Raw genomic sequence first — 14,947 nt, 5'->3', positions numbered from 1 at the left:
CCACAGAAATCGATGACTGGATATCTGTGGTTTGTATAGCTATAGCCTAGCCAGTTAGCTTGGATTGACTGGATAACTGGCTAGGCTATAGCTGTACAAACAACAGATTTCCAGTTAATCCAAACTAACTAGCTAGGCTATAGCTATACAAACCCAAGTCAATTCAAGTGTGTGATACTGTACACATTAAAAGTTGTAAGCCGTTTTCACAACAACCTCAAGTTATCTGAATCTGCGACATGATCATCACATATTTCTATTGTTGTTTTTTAAATACAGTACCAGCCTAACTATTTTTGAGTACCAATCTACCAACCAAGCAAGATCTCAATTTCAGTCATATCAGCTTGGCAAGTATTGATATTAATTTGTCTGATTATATTACTCGTTAGATAATTTTGAAGTGGTGGATTGTAACTGTAGATTAACATTGCATCCGTACAAATGAATAAATATTAAGTAATTGTTCTATCTGTTGGGTGTCATGACTTGCGTTTCTATCCTTGTCAAATCCACTCCAGAAAGCCATTTGCCAGACCATACTATCAGTATCAGCTAGTTGTTTAGCATCAGTCCCCTGCTGTGTCTGATCGCCTCTCTGTTCCCTTCTCAGATGGATATTGACGGGACATGTCAGATGCCTTGCATGATAAACTACTGCAACTGGAAGACAAAGTGCACAGGAAACTGAAGGAGGACAAGAAGGGTATGAGAGCAACTCCACAATAGCCTGAATGAAGGAACACTGGACAAGAGAGAACTCCTATCTAATGGACAGACACTCCTATCCTGTGCTGCAGATGACTGAGGCGATAAAAAAAAAATCATCTGATTGACACTATGTCATTGATGGAAGTGATGAATACTGTTTGCCTTATTTTTCTACATTGGGAGGCCTCAAAGACAATGAGTGCTGGTATTATATTCTAATTTGATTGCCACCATGTCACTCATTGCTTCTGCTACTAATGTATTGTATTTGTATTGCATGTATTGTCACAAACACATTTTAAAGTATGTGTATTATTTAATGTATCAAATAATGTAATAACATTTCAATAAACCATATGACTTTTATTAATGATGTCTGCCCCACTGATGCCCTGAATGACTTTGTGGATTCAAAGTGGTAGACCTACGCCAACTGTAATGATTTTGTTCATTTTAACCAGCATATAGGGCCTACTACTGTAAATGCATGATCGACTTCACATAATTGTTTCTCTGGCTTGCTTGTTTTTTTAGTGCTGTGATAACAATCAACAAAAAGGTTTCACCAGACATTGAAATAAAAGCAAATATGCACATAGCTTACTCACAACATAGACTACACAAAAACAGAAATATTCACATGACGTGCCATCACTGTCTAAATAAATGCATAGTGTCAATCAATCCAAATTGCGCCACGATTGACTGTTGTCTCCACATGCAAATCCCGTGCGGTCCATTGTTAGGAGGCTGTCAGCAGTAGGTCTACTATCCCCCATAAAGTTCACATATGTGGTCTGTGTGATCCAGTCCCCTGTCCTCTGTGGTGTCCCGCCGGGGTGCGCACATGTGTGGTAGTGTATCTGCTCCGGGGGTGGCTGGGCGCACACCCAGCAGCTGTCGTCCTCTGCCGGAGCCTCTGTCAGCATCTCCTCCTCGACACCGCTGAGTTTTGGGTTGCAGAATGCCCAAACCATGCCGCAGAAATACACGAAAAACGACCCCATGACGAAGACCATGAGAGCGTAAGATTCGATCATCGCCTTCGTAACTGCAGATGTCATCGTTCATGTGAATTGTGTTGTGCGTAATTAATGTGCATACACTTTCCACCAAACAAACACTTCTCTCTCTCACCAGCAACAATAGGCTGAAGCAAGCAGATAAATCGCCGCTATAAAATGATATAGAGAGCTATAGAAATCCAGACAAACATTGATATCCCGCCAGAAATGACTTGGAGAGGTAGTAAATGGCTTTGATCCAGCCTCGGAGGAGCATTCCCTCTGCGCAGTCTGATGTGATGTCCTGGCAGCTCAATGACAATGACAGTCACTACTGTCCCGTCTGTAGAGCGGTGGAGATCATGAGCAATTGCTATCAGGGCTCAAAAACATGATTCATCATATTCTTATTTCAGAGATGACAGCATCCTGGGATGGGTCAAACCTTTAACAGAACCAGTCATGGCTAGGGTGGGCGCTAGGCAGACAGGAAAATTGGATGTAAAATGGAGCTTCCCTCTCTGGAACGAACCCCTTTCATCTGTGGTGTCAAAGTTGTACCATTTCTCAGAGTCTGGTTGATTCCTCCACTATAGACATGGCTAGACTATGTCTCTCAATGTACATAATAATGTTGACAGACATCAGGTAGGAGTTATGAGGTTATCACTATATAAATGAGTCATCTCACAGTGTTTGTCATTATACCCTGTTGAAGACAGCTTGTCTGTAGAAACGTTGTACATAATTATTTCTCACCTTAATTTTTTAGGAGTCATCAGGTTATCAGCCTTATGCACTCCTAGCAGGAGCAGGAAAAATACACCTATTTAGGTCTGCGTCCATATTAACCAAGTGTCTTAGAGTAGGAGTGGTGATTTATGATAAATGTTGCCTTTTATAATGAAGCAGATTATTATGGACATGACCTGATCCTAGATCAGCACTCTGAGACACTTGATAAATACAGGCCCAAATCTCAGCACTTCAGAGGCCACTCCACACAAATAAAATGTTTATACCCTCCATAGGCTACAAATAGTAATTCGAACCCTGATTAATCCTCTTTGTAATAAGATAGAGACATAATAAGACACAAATCTGTTAGGCAGTGGCTGGCTGGCTCTTCTCCTCTGACTCCTCTATTGCTGCCATCTGCTGCCCTTAAATGATCTTTCCAGACCTTTCCTGTTTGACCATGACTCCTGGTTCTCTTTTAGCTAGCAGCATCCCATCTAAAGGAGTCCGTATACTAGCTGGCCCTCACACTTTCTGTGTCACTCACTGTAAGTTGCTGATCAGTATTCCTACCCATATCCAATGAAATTATCAATAGCCCCTAGGGCCTATAAATCAAATCAAAGTGTATTGGTCATATACACATGGTTAGCAGATGTTATTGCAAGTGTAGCGAACCAGCATATACTGATACTTAAAAGATCACAAAATATTGACTGTTCTGAGTTGTGCATAGAGATGTCTCAGGTTACTACCAGAACAGTGTTTTAGATTTGTAAGTCAGACTTGGTCAGGCCTAGGCCTAATTGACATTGCAAAGAACTGTGGAGGCATTCTATGGAGCAACAATGTTGCAAAATATTTGAGAATGAATATGGCTATTAGGTGTGTGTGTGTGTGTGTGTGTATATACAGTGGATTTAGAGTATAGAAAGGGTGGGAAAGATCTCCCATACAAGCCTCATACAAAGTAAATGCTTGAATGCAAATTGAAAACTACAACAGATAGATAGCATGAGCGTTCATGTTTGTCAACTGGAGAAAAACTAAATGATTAACTCGTCCCTCGTTGTGGGTATGGTAGTTTATTTGAGGGAGCCGCCCCTTATGTTTTTCCGACACTCTCCCTCATCAAAGAACTACACGCCCCACCCGGCGCCAAAGTTTTTGTCCCGGATGTCTATCACGCCGGAAGAGAAGAAGGTTCTTTCCCCAGCCATCTTGTGGCAACATCTAGCGAAGTGTTCGCACCAAGCCTCGTAGAATCGGAGGAAAATCCTGCTGAAGGGGCGCCATCATGCCCGGACATATGCAAGAAGGTTTCGGCTGCGCCATAGCTAACCGATTCGACCAACTATTTGACGACGAGTCGGACCCGTTCGAGCTGTTGAAGGAGGCAGAGAACAAGAAGAAGGAGGCTCCTGTCCCTGGTGCCGCTAAGACCGCGGCGCAAGCTGCCAAGCTCCAGAAAAAGGAGTCCCAGAAAGACAGGAAGGTCGTCCCTGCAGATAAGAAAGATGAGCCTCTGGCACCGGTGACTCTGAAGAAAGATGGTAAGACTGTTTCCCGCAATAGTTGTCCTCTTGATCAGCAAAATCGCAATTCGCCCTGGATAGTTAAGTATTAACTTTAAGTTAGCTAGCTAACTTAGCTAGCAATGCTTTCAAAGCCTCCATGAGGTCGACATGATTCCCTTTGTCAACTAAAGTTGAAACGCTTATCACAGTCGTTACACAAAAAAGTCACGACAGTGTAACTAGGTGTGGTACATTATTGTGCCCCCTGAAAACGAACTTGCAGGCGAACTTGTTTTGCTGCCAATATTAAAACGCCTCTGGCCTTGTTTAGCCAGGATTGTTAGCCGCAAGTTAATTAGCCAACGTTAGCTAGCCAAAGTATTTTGCTAGCTTGCTACCAACTACCTGTTGACCAGTGTTTGATTAGTGCATACTTGTTAAATGCACGATTGGCGAATTAATTTTTTTGCAACATAAATTGTTTACCTAGCTAACCGTGTATTCACACCGGGGTGTAAGCCAACTTTCACATGTGAAGCAATCGTGCTAGGTTAAAATTGAGGATTGTTTTCTAACTAGTTAACCTACGAATTGGCTAGCTAGGTAGCTCACTAGTCTTTCGCTACCTGGTTGCATTAACCCGTGTCGTGACCAACCTCGTGGCCCAGGTTTGGACTGTGCAACAGCGGCAGTCACCTAACTGTCACTCGCTAAGTGGCGCACATTGTTCTCGACAAGGCAGGGAATGATGTCATCTTGCGTAGCGCGGTTGTGAATATGGGCGTTTTGTGTTAGTCTCAAATAAAGAGGCTGCTTTTTCTGCTACTCGGTAAACGAACAAGGTTAGAGAAAGCGATATATATTGACCAAACAATTACATTGTCGTTTACGTCTGCGTGAGTAAACTAGTGTTACTCGCCTATACATTATCATGGTTAATGTAAAATAGGAGGCCCCTGTATTTTGTTAGCAGCCCAGTTACGGCAGTCAAAAGCAAAGTAAAAAAAAAAATGGAACCCCAAGAGAAGAGACAGGTGCATGCACCAACGTGCGTTCAGCTGCTGGTGGTGCATGGTGTGGGAGTCTATTTTGGTCAACAGTGGGAGGGACTTGTCAGACTAGTCTCAGAGCATGTTTTCATCTGCTGTGTACTGGCATGGTGGATAATACAAAGCTCAACCTCAACAAAGCTCAACCTCAACCTGTTTATATATTTTTTAAATTCTCCGTATTTTAATAGTGTGCCCTTACACTCCAGCACATCAGTCCTGCTCTCTTTTGGAGTTGGGTCTTGAGAAAAGTTCTAACTGTAGTTAGTCTCCATTAAATTCCTGTTTGAGTTATTTTAGCTAAAGAATCTTTGGAGGAAATGAGTATTGTACTTGTTTTATTGGGGGATCAATTACTAACTCTCCTCTGTCCTGTCCTACTCCAGGACCTGGTCCCAGGAGGATGGGTCCCAGACGTGAGGGTCAGGGCCCCGCTGGGGGTCCACCCCGTGAGGGCCAGGGCGAGGGCCGCCCCCCTACAGACAGACCCCCCCGGACAGACCGGCGGCCGCCACGCCGTTTCGAGAGGCCCCCCGGCGGAGAAGATAAGCCAGCCGAGGGAGGCGAGTTCTCTGTGGAGAAGTGAGTTCTGGGTAGAGCAAGGCTGTGTTCAGTTGGCACCAAATGTGGGTGTTTTGAAAAGGAGTGAAAGGAAGAGATACTAACCCCCACAATAATACGACTCAGATCCCTGTGGGTGCAGCCCTTTGTTGCAGCCAAGCAGTAACCCATCTGATTTCACAAACTGATATTAGTCCTTAACACTAGAACCGCTGGGCCTCGAGGAGGACCCCCTCAAGCTAATGAGCAGTAATTCTGACTGCCACATTCTAACATTGTAATTAATACATTTCATATATGCTATCAAAAAGTAATAATTTGGTTGTTTATGAAGGTCTTCGATAGCATTAGAATAAGTTTTTTTTTATAGCACAATATCATTTTCATTAGTTTAGTGTTTTATGCTCTATGTAAAAACGCAACACAAATTTAAGTGTTCAATCCATTTTATTCGTGGAGTTATGTTACAACTATGAAACAGAAGGCCTATGTGTTGGGACAAGGTAACAACTTGTTTTAATAACATCTAAATATATCAGTAGCCTAAACATACGTGCCAAGTGTGCTTGATAAATATTCAATATTGTCACAAAGCAATAATAGCATGTTAACTTTCTCAGTATGACAGCAGTCCAAAATTGTAAATTGTTAGCTCGCGCTTACATGGTGTCACATGAACAACGAGACGTTGCTGATATTGTTTTTTGCCTGTGGTGTAGAGTCTGCTCTCTGATGACATTTTGTGCTAAGGTTGTCACAGTCCTATTTTATCTGAACGGTGCTGTCCTCTCCTGTCTTAGTTTCATTTGGTGGTGGCTCGGGCACCTTCTCAGGGTGCACCGTTCTGACTTTTTTACGCTTAAGCCTCGGGTGTAGGTTCAGGTTGAGGCCCAGAAGAATAATCATTAGAGATGTCATGCTTAATTTCTTCCCCGCCATCGGAGTCATTTTCATTCAGATTTTGTAGCAACGCTAACGCAGCATGTGCATCCATTCGTCTTGGTCCATTACGCACGCTTTCACTGTGTACTCCAAGTAGGCCAGAGTGGACTGATAAGACTGTGTGATTTGGTGGACTAATATAGGGGACATATCATTTAGAGATTATAAATAGTAGGTAAATACAGTAGAATGGCCTGCCCTGTTTTTCACTGACAATTGGGGATGACATAATTCTGCATTGTTCGCTTCCCTGCGCTCATCCACTCTTCTCCCAACTGGGCACAGCACCTTCAATGCTCGGGAGAAGTAGGGGCAACGGGGAAAAACCCACAAACTTAAATGACATACCCTCCTAAAACTGGTTATAACTCCAGTTCTGTTTGCGATATTCAGATTCTAGCGACAGTGAGTTGTAGAACATTTTAGGAAATGTCAAGTACGGAGGGGACATGATGGCAGAGTAATAATTTTATTTTAATTCATGGGCAGTCCAAATTACTGCTTTAGAGGTTCTATTGATGATTGATAAAAATGACAGAACCCACACTGGCCTTCTGTTAGACAGTATTGTTCTCGCTTAAAAAATGTAAACTTACATTTTCGTTTATTGTAAACAAAAGTGACCCCCTTCTCTATTTGACAGGAATTTTCCCCCTCAGGCTGTCAGAGGTAACTCAAACATACCTTGATTATGGGTTCCACTCCACCACCACTCTACTGTTAAGTTACAAAGTCATGCCACCTTCACTGATGGTTTTTCACCTTTGCCTTGCCACTTATTAAACTGTAACCACACAGCAGGGTGTGTATGTAAAGAGTGGCGGTAAACATATGAAACCCTGTTATGATGCATTTCAAATACGCCTTTTCTGTTGTATAAAGAGTTGCTGATCTATCATGAATAGCCAGGTTTTTTTAATATATATATATACTCACAATTCAGCGGTGATTTCTCTTAAGGTAAAATCCTGCATCGGGTCGGATACCCATGGCTACCTATTGGTGAGCCGCAAAAATAACAACTTGTGGGTGAAATGAACGTTCTGTCAACACGTGGATCGGGTCGTGGTTCAGAACAATTACATTGTGGGCTGAAAACATTTTAAATCAAGATAATACGCTTTTTTTAAACCCAGGAGCTTATTGGGTTGAGACAAGGCATACAAGGCTTTCAGCCATGCACGCTTTGAGTGTGTGTGGAGCTGGGAACTGTCCCTTATTTGTGTAGTGCCAAAAAATTCTAACTTGTCCACATGCAGAGATCATGTTCCCTCTCCTCACGTGAGAATAGGCTATATAACGTGTAAACCAATGTGACTATTAAGTTTGATAAGCCTACTAAGTAAATGTAGCCTATTTTTGCAACCTATATTTGGTTCTGGGAATGGTTTAATTAGGCCTAAACTATTTGATAATGTAAACAATATTTAATCTAAAGGTATTGTTTTAGGACAGCTATTGGCTTTCATCACAGTTAAGGCTAATTAGAAGGCTCTTTCAGTGGTTTGAGTTACTTGTTGCATTGTGAAAATGAAAATATATTTTTCTTAATTCATGGTATGGTTTCTGTTTATCCAAATGTTGAATAGACATGCAGACAAATTAATTCATGCAGGGAAGGGGATTAAAAATAATTATGCCTACTACTCTGGAGTCACAAACAGTTAAATATATTGATGTTATATGGCGGGGTAACGGATCGGCTCACGGAACAATTCTATCTATCGATCTGGGTGAGTCGGGTTGCAGAGAGAACTCTTTCCTGATATTGGGTGGGGCTCAGAATTTATGTGGCCGGGGCGGATGCTGCTCCAAAAAACTGATCCCTGCAGGACTCTACTCTAAGGAAGGATGGAAATAAGAGTGCATTTTGAAAGTATTCAAACAGTGCCTAAGGAAAGGTAAGATCTGTATGACTATGGCATAACACTGTTTCAGTGTTGTTCACAGTATTGGTTATTTTTCACACATTGTGTTTTGGGATCCTCATTCTAACACTTAATGTTTGTTATATCTTCCTTTATGTACTGGGGTATGTTCCTGGGGATGTCTGCTCTATTCGTTACATTTCTATGTACAATGTTTCACCTCACTGAATACACATCAACTGTAGCTTCCTGTGAGGCAGCCTGTTGATTGGTTGGTATCCTTGTCTGTCCAGGCCCATTGGTGATAGGCAGATGAGAGGACGTGGAGGTGGCCGAGGTGGTATCCGTGGCGGCAGGGGCCGGGGCATGGGCAGGAGCGACGGCTTTGACGCCAGAGGAAAGCGTGAATTCGACAGACACAGCGGCAGTGATCGATCGTACGTCTTCTGTGTCATGTTGTGAATTATGTATTAACTCCGGGATGGATAAGTCGTATCTCATTATTAGGCCGATTTCCTACTCCAGATCTAAATGGCATGTTCAATGGAGAATCTCTATTCTAACTAGATTTTTTGTTGTTGTCCCGATTGAGGGCAAAAAATAATTTTTGGGGTCATTATCCATTGAGATGAATTTGTAGTCCAGCACTAGGCTTCATCTTTGTCTGGAGAACTGGTGCATAAGAACTACTTGTTTGAAGTATAAGAACTAGTTTAAAAAAAAAAAAAAAAAAATGTGATAGACTGTTTTTGCTGGAGAGACTATTGATGTGAAGCTGTGCGCTAAAGCCCATGTTGTTTCAGCAGCCAGAAAGGTGAGGAGAAACGTGGAGGAAGTGGATCTCACAACTGGGGCACCGTCAAGGATGAGATGGGGTGAGCAGCACAGCCGACCTAGCACAACACTTTTTCTCTCTCGACTTTCTCAATGGCTGTCTGCAAACCTAGTGTTGTTGAGTTACCTTGTTCAGTTGTCAAGACCCCTGGTCTCTATACTGTCCTGGTCACCTGTCAACATACTCAATGTATGAGAGCTAAACTTGTTTTTTTTTCCCTCTCCACAGCGAGCACGACCAATCGAACGTGACCGAGGAGACCCCCGAGGGAGAGGAGCCTCGGCCTGCTGACTCTGAGAACAAGTGAGTTGAGGGCTGAGCCTTACATTTCTCCCTCTTCTGCCCAGTGTTCTCTCCCTCTCAGGAATTTAAAAGCACGGTCTGGATGGGTTCTCCACCATATTTCTCATATTCTCCTGCCAGTTGTGTGTTCTGACAGTTCTGTTTTCTGCTGTGTGTTGTAGGGAGAACGAGGTTGGTGAACCTAAGGAAGTGGAACCCAAGGAGATGACTCTGGATGAATGGAAGGCCCAGCAGGACAAGGAGAAAACCAAGGTGGAGTTCAACATCCGCAAGGCCAACGAGGGAGCCGACAGCCAGTGGAAGAAAGGATACGTGCTGCACAAGTCCAAGGACGTGAGTAGACTGTCAAAACCACAATACTGACTTGGCCTCCTTTTTAAAAAAAATTTTTTTTTTTACATGACCTACTATGTTTTTGTCCCTCTCCAATAAAGGAGAAGAAAGCTGATGCTCTTATTGAAGCTGCGGTGGAGGCTGAGGCAGTTGCCCCTAAGGTGAGTATCACATCTGACAGAAGTGCACGCACTCTCTCTCCCCATGAAAATTAAAGGGATAGTGTGATATTTTGGCAATTCTGGCTCTTTTTCTGTCTACCCCCCTGAACTCATGGATAGCATTTGGAAGGAAGTTGGTTGTTTTGTAAGCTATTGCTAACTAGCGTTAGCGCAATGACTTGAAGTTCACAGAAACTGCTAACATGCTTTGATCTAATCATCAACTCTTATCTAAATGATATGAGCGCACATCTGCTTCACTCCGCCTGAACTGACTGCCATCCGGCAACAAAATAACTAAATCTCCCTGTAACAATAAATCTATACCACTTACAGTACAATAAAACATGTAAAAATGATTCTCCGTTCTTTATGAACTCTTGAAACAATCCAAATTTGTTGATTTAATTGACACAGTAACATTATTTTAATCTGTCTTCACACCTCCAACAGTGTCTGTTCTCCCAGGGTTTTGTGGGAACATCCAGCCTTAGAGAAAGCCACAGATAAGGTGTGCTTGACCCCTGTGATAGCCCACAGATGGTCATCCATCCAAACAATATCATAAATGGTGATCGAGTCATGCTGGGCCTTGGCATCTTCATTGTTAACATTTGTTCGCTCAATTTGAAACTTTACACACGGTGACTTTAAAAGTGTATCCATGAGTTCATCTGAGTCTGGTTAAGTAGAAAGAAGATTGATTGTCAACATCTTACACTATCCCTTTAATGCAGAACTCGCCAGAACAATTGTCAGTGTGCACAGTAAGGGGCCATTTGTCCGCTTGCTGTCGGCTAGGTGGTTTTAGGGACTACCCACCGGTGGGCAACTGACGGCTGTCATTTTTGTTATTTCTACATGTAGAATTGGTTTGCAACTAAGTACTTTTAAACCAGCAGACGCTTAACAATCCTACTGGTCTGTCGGTGCCATGAGATGACAATGTTGCTCAGATGTGTTCTGTCATTGATGTTCTCTTTCTTCCCTCGGTCTCTCAGGCTGAGGACGATCACCACTTCCGGAAGCCGGCCAATGACATCACAGCCCAGCTGGAGATAAACTTTGGAGACCTTGGACGCCCCAGCCGTGGTCGTGGTGGGCCCCGTGGCGGCAGGGGGAGCCGAGGGCGTGGAGAGGGCAGAGGAGAGTTCCGTGGAGAGTTGCGTGAGCCCAGGGAGCCCCGTGAGCGTGATGGTGGAGCCCCCACCAGGCCGACCCGTGGAGGACGCACTGACAAGGTAAAGAATACTAATTACTACTAGTCTGTTACAGCTGCTGTGGAAAGGATTTGAGATTAAAAGGAATTTGGATTAAGTACAACATACATGGTCATTTCACTGTATGTCTGATCAATCTCATTTCCTCTTGTTTTCCCAACCCTCTAACCCTCCTCTCAGCCGAGCGGGGTGATTGTGCCCAATGTGGATGATCCAGAGGCCTTCCCGGCCCTGGCCTAAAATGGAGCGGCTGCCCCATAGGCCCCCAGGAGCCCTTAGCAGTCCCCCCAAGCAGACCCCTAGGCCCCTCTACGAGGCTCGCATGTTTCTGAATCCTTCAGCAAAAATGGTATGATGGAGATGACCGTCATCGCTCATGACACTCGCATCTGAGGACTGAATTTTACCTGTTTTGGAAAAAAAGAGGGGGGGAATATGGAAAAGAAAAAAAACAAAGAAAAAAGAAAAGGACTTGTTGCTACTTCCGGAGGTTTTGTACTTAGAAACAAGGTAGCAGGGACGTTTTCATACGGTATTTTTTTCAGAGATTATGCGTTCTTCATGAATAGTTTTTTTGTATTGCTGCTTGAAAATATGCATTTCCAAATATAAGGTATGAGAAGAGTTATCATTTTAGCTTGTGGTGTCCCATAGCTGTGGAGGGATGGAACCCAAGCCAACTAGCTCTTACCATACTGGGTATTTCTGAAGAAGTTTCTGCATCATCACTCAGTGAGATTTTAAGGGCTGCTTTAGTTCTGGGGTTTTATGTATTATAATTTTTTTTTAAGTAAGGCCTAGACCTCTGATGTAGGCCTGTAAAAGTAAACTTTTTTTTCATGGTAAGAGCTCTGAGTGAGATTGTATTTCTGATGGTGCAGATAAGGACATGCCTTGATCGTTGATCTAGTGATTGTACCTACACCCAACAAATTGTTAGAGTAGAGCCTAATTCACTTGTGTATTAAAAGGTATTTTGTATAGAAAAGTTTCCAAATGACTCACTAGATCACTTGCAGGGGGAAGGAATACTTCAATTATTTAAAATGTATCACTGACATCTTTGGATCGTGTGGCTCCTAAAGGTGAACACTGTACTGTTTCAGTACAATGTACACCCTCTTGGGCTGTCTCTCTGGTGTACCATGGCTTCCTCTCCTTGTTTCCTCTATACTGATCTGGAAACACAGTTAACATATTAGTTCAGGTCCAAGTAAAGAAGAGGAAGCCAATTTTAGACTAGTGAGCTGTATCGATAGGTCCCATTGTACTGTTTCATTTACACACTCTTGGGCTGTGTCTCAATGGTGTACAGTGGCTTTCTCTCCTTGTTTCCTCTATACTGATCTGGAAACACAGTTAACATATTGGTTCAGGTCCAAGGAAAGAAGAGGAAGCCAATTTTAGACTATTGAGCTGTGGCCTTGGTCATTTGGAAGCCTTCAGGCCTTGCACTGTTTAAACACTCCACTCCAGGGCAGTGTTCAGCAGGGCACCGTGTCACGCAATGTTAAAATATAAATATACTTAATTAGAACAGATGTGCTCTTCTGAAATGTAGAGTAAGGAGTCATGTCAGCTCTACTTGTGGCATTTCTATCTGCAACACTACATCGCACCCTGCTGAACGGGACCCAGTATACTGATACAATTGTGAACCTGCTCCTGCAGTATTTCCTGTGGTAGTTGAATATCCTCCATTTTGATTTTACCTCTGGTTCCCTACTGCGGCACTACTGCGTAATTGCTCTGAAAGAAATACAGTTGTGTGTGTGGATCAGCCAAGTGCTCTACAGATCTGTGTGAACTCTAACCCTGCTATTATAGACCTCTGTCGGTAAATAAAGAAGGTCGATTCATTTTTGCGTTGTTGACTTAAATTCCGACACATGTATCGATACAGAATCACACACACACACAAGAAGCCAGTTTGTGATTTGGTTGCTTGCCACCGACATGGTGAAGTCTGAAAATCTATGTCCCACTGCTGTGTTATGGTAGTTTGGCTGATACAAAATGAAGTCCTAAAACCTAACTGGAAGTCCTGACTCACTGTGTACCACGTGGGTTGCGTCAGCCAGGCTAGTTTAGTGGTGCACTGGTTCCTGAGTATAGTGGAATTAAGAAATTAAACATGGGGCCAATTCACTTAATTCTGATAGCAGATGTTTTAGCTCCCTAACTGTGTAATTTGGCTGTATGAATTGAAAGCTAAGATGTTTCTTTTTGAGATCTACAGTACCGGGACAGCAGGTTGCCTAGTGGTTAGTGTTGAGGCCAGTAACTGAAAGGTTGCTAGATCGAATCCCCGAACTGACAAGATAAAAATGTGTTGTTCTGCCACTGTACAAGGCAGTTAACCCACTGTTCCTAGGCCATCATTGTAAATAAGAATGTTATTAACTGACTTGCCTAGTTAAGCAATGGTTACATAAAAAAATACCAGTCCAATTTTGGTCACACCTACTCATTTAAAGGGTCTATTTTCTACATTTTAGAATAATTTTGAAGACTTCAACAATAAAATAACACATGGATTAATTTAGTACCCCAAAAAGTGTTCAGGTAAATATATTTGAGATTCATCAATAGCCACCCTTTGCCTTGATGACAGCTTTGCACACTCTTGGCATTCTCTCAACCAGCTTCACCTGAAATTATTTTCCAACAGCCTGGAAGGAGATCCCACATATGCTGAGCACTTGTTGGCTGCTTTTCCTTCATTCTGCGGTCCAACTTATCCCAAACCATCTCATTTGAGTTGAGGTCATGTGATTTGTGGAGGCCAGGTCATCTGACGAGCACTCACTGTTAAAATAGTCCTTATACAGCCTGTAGGTGTGTTGGGTCATTGTCCTGTTGATAAACAAGTGATTGTCCCTCTAAGTGCAAAGCAGATGGGATGGCGTATCGCTGTGCTAGCCATGCTGATTAAGTGTGCCTTGAATTCTAAATCACTGAATGTCACCAGCAAAGCACCCCATCACCTCCATGCTTCACGGTGGGAACCACGAATGCGGAGATCATCCGTTCATCTACTCTGAGTCTCACAAAGACATGGTGGTTGGAACCAAAAATCTCAAATTTGGACTCATCAGACCAAAGGACAGATTTCTACCGGTCTAATGTACATTGCTCGTGTTTCTTGGCCCAAGCGAGTCTCTTATTGGTGTCCTTTGGTAGTGGTTTCTGCGCAGTAATTCGACCATGAAGGCCTCATTCACGCAGTCTCATCTGAACAGTTGATGTTGAGATGTGTCTGTTACTTGAACTGTGAAGCATTTATTTGGGCTGCAATGTGAGGTGCCGATTTCCGAGGCTTATAACTAATGAACTTATCCTCTGCATTAGGGGTCTTCCTTTCCTTTGGCGGTCCTCATGAGAGACCGTTTCATCATAGGGCTTGAAGGTTTTGTGACTACATTGAAGAAACAAATAGCTTATTTGAGCTGTTCTTGCCATAATATGGACTTGGTGTTTTAACAAATGGGCCTACCTTCTGAATACCACCCCTACCTTGTCACAACACAACTGACTGGCTCAAACACATTACGGAATTCCACAGTTTAACAAGGCACACCTGTTAATTGAAACGCATTCCAGGTGACTACCTTAAGCTGGTTGAGATAATGCAAAGCTGTCATGAAGGCAAAGGGTGGCTACTTTGAAGAATCTCAAATATAAAATCTATTTTGATTTAACACT

The 14,947-nt window shown here is 42.9% G+C and overlaps 1 protein-coding gene across 2 annotated transcripts; it reads left to right on the top strand.

Moving 5' to 3' along the window:
* The first annotated feature begins 3,643 nt into the window (after window positions 1-3,643).
* On the top strand, window positions 3,644-13,101 carry LOC112251154 (plasminogen activator inhibitor 1 RNA-binding protein-like). Of its 2 annotated transcripts, none has more exons than XM_024421939.2 (9): window positions 3,644-4,006; window positions 5,406-5,601; window positions 8,684-8,827; window positions 9,197-9,265; window positions 9,454-9,528; window positions 9,690-9,861; window positions 9,963-10,022; window positions 11,024-11,263; window positions 11,423-13,101. In XM_024421939.2, exons 1-9 carry the CDS (start codon window positions 3,751-3,753, stop codon window positions 11,480-11,482), a joined length of 1,272 nt encoding a protein of 423 aa, XP_024277707.1. In that variant the 5' UTR covers window positions 3,644-3,750; the 3' UTR covers window positions 11,483-13,101. The 2 variants fall into 2 exon arrangements, with proteins under 2 accessions (XP_024277707.1, XP_024277706.1); XM_024421938.2 differs by having other exon boundaries at window positions 9,194-9,265.
* Window positions 13,102-14,947: the final 1,846 nt, after the last annotated feature.

The sequence above is a fragment of the Oncorhynchus tshawytscha genome, linkage group LG05, assembly GCF_018296145.1.
Source record: "Oncorhynchus tshawytscha isolate Ot180627B linkage group LG05, Otsh_v2.0, whole genome shotgun sequence".
NCBI lineage: Eukaryota > Metazoa > Chordata > Actinopteri > Salmoniformes > Salmonidae > Oncorhynchus > Oncorhynchus tshawytscha.
Note: the sequence above shows the minus strand (reverse complement) of the source record. Positions and strands in the feature narration are given on the sequence as shown.

What these genes read in the sequence shown, in the direction of transcription:
- LOC112251154 (XM_024421938.2), top strand. Translation starts at nt 3,751, where the DNA reads ATGCCCGGACATATGCAAGAAGGTTTCGGCTGCGCCATAGCTAACCGA. An exon ending in GGCGAGTTCTCTGTGGAGAA is followed by an intron (nt 5,602 to 8,683) that starts GTGAGTTCTGGG and finishes TTGTCTGTCCAG; the next exon opens with GCCCATTGGTGATAGGCAGA. An exon ending in GTGGAGGACGCACTGACAAG is followed by an intron (nt 11,264 to 11,422) that starts GTAAAGAATACT and finishes CCCTCCTCTCAG; the next exon opens with CCGAGCGGGGTGATTGTGCC.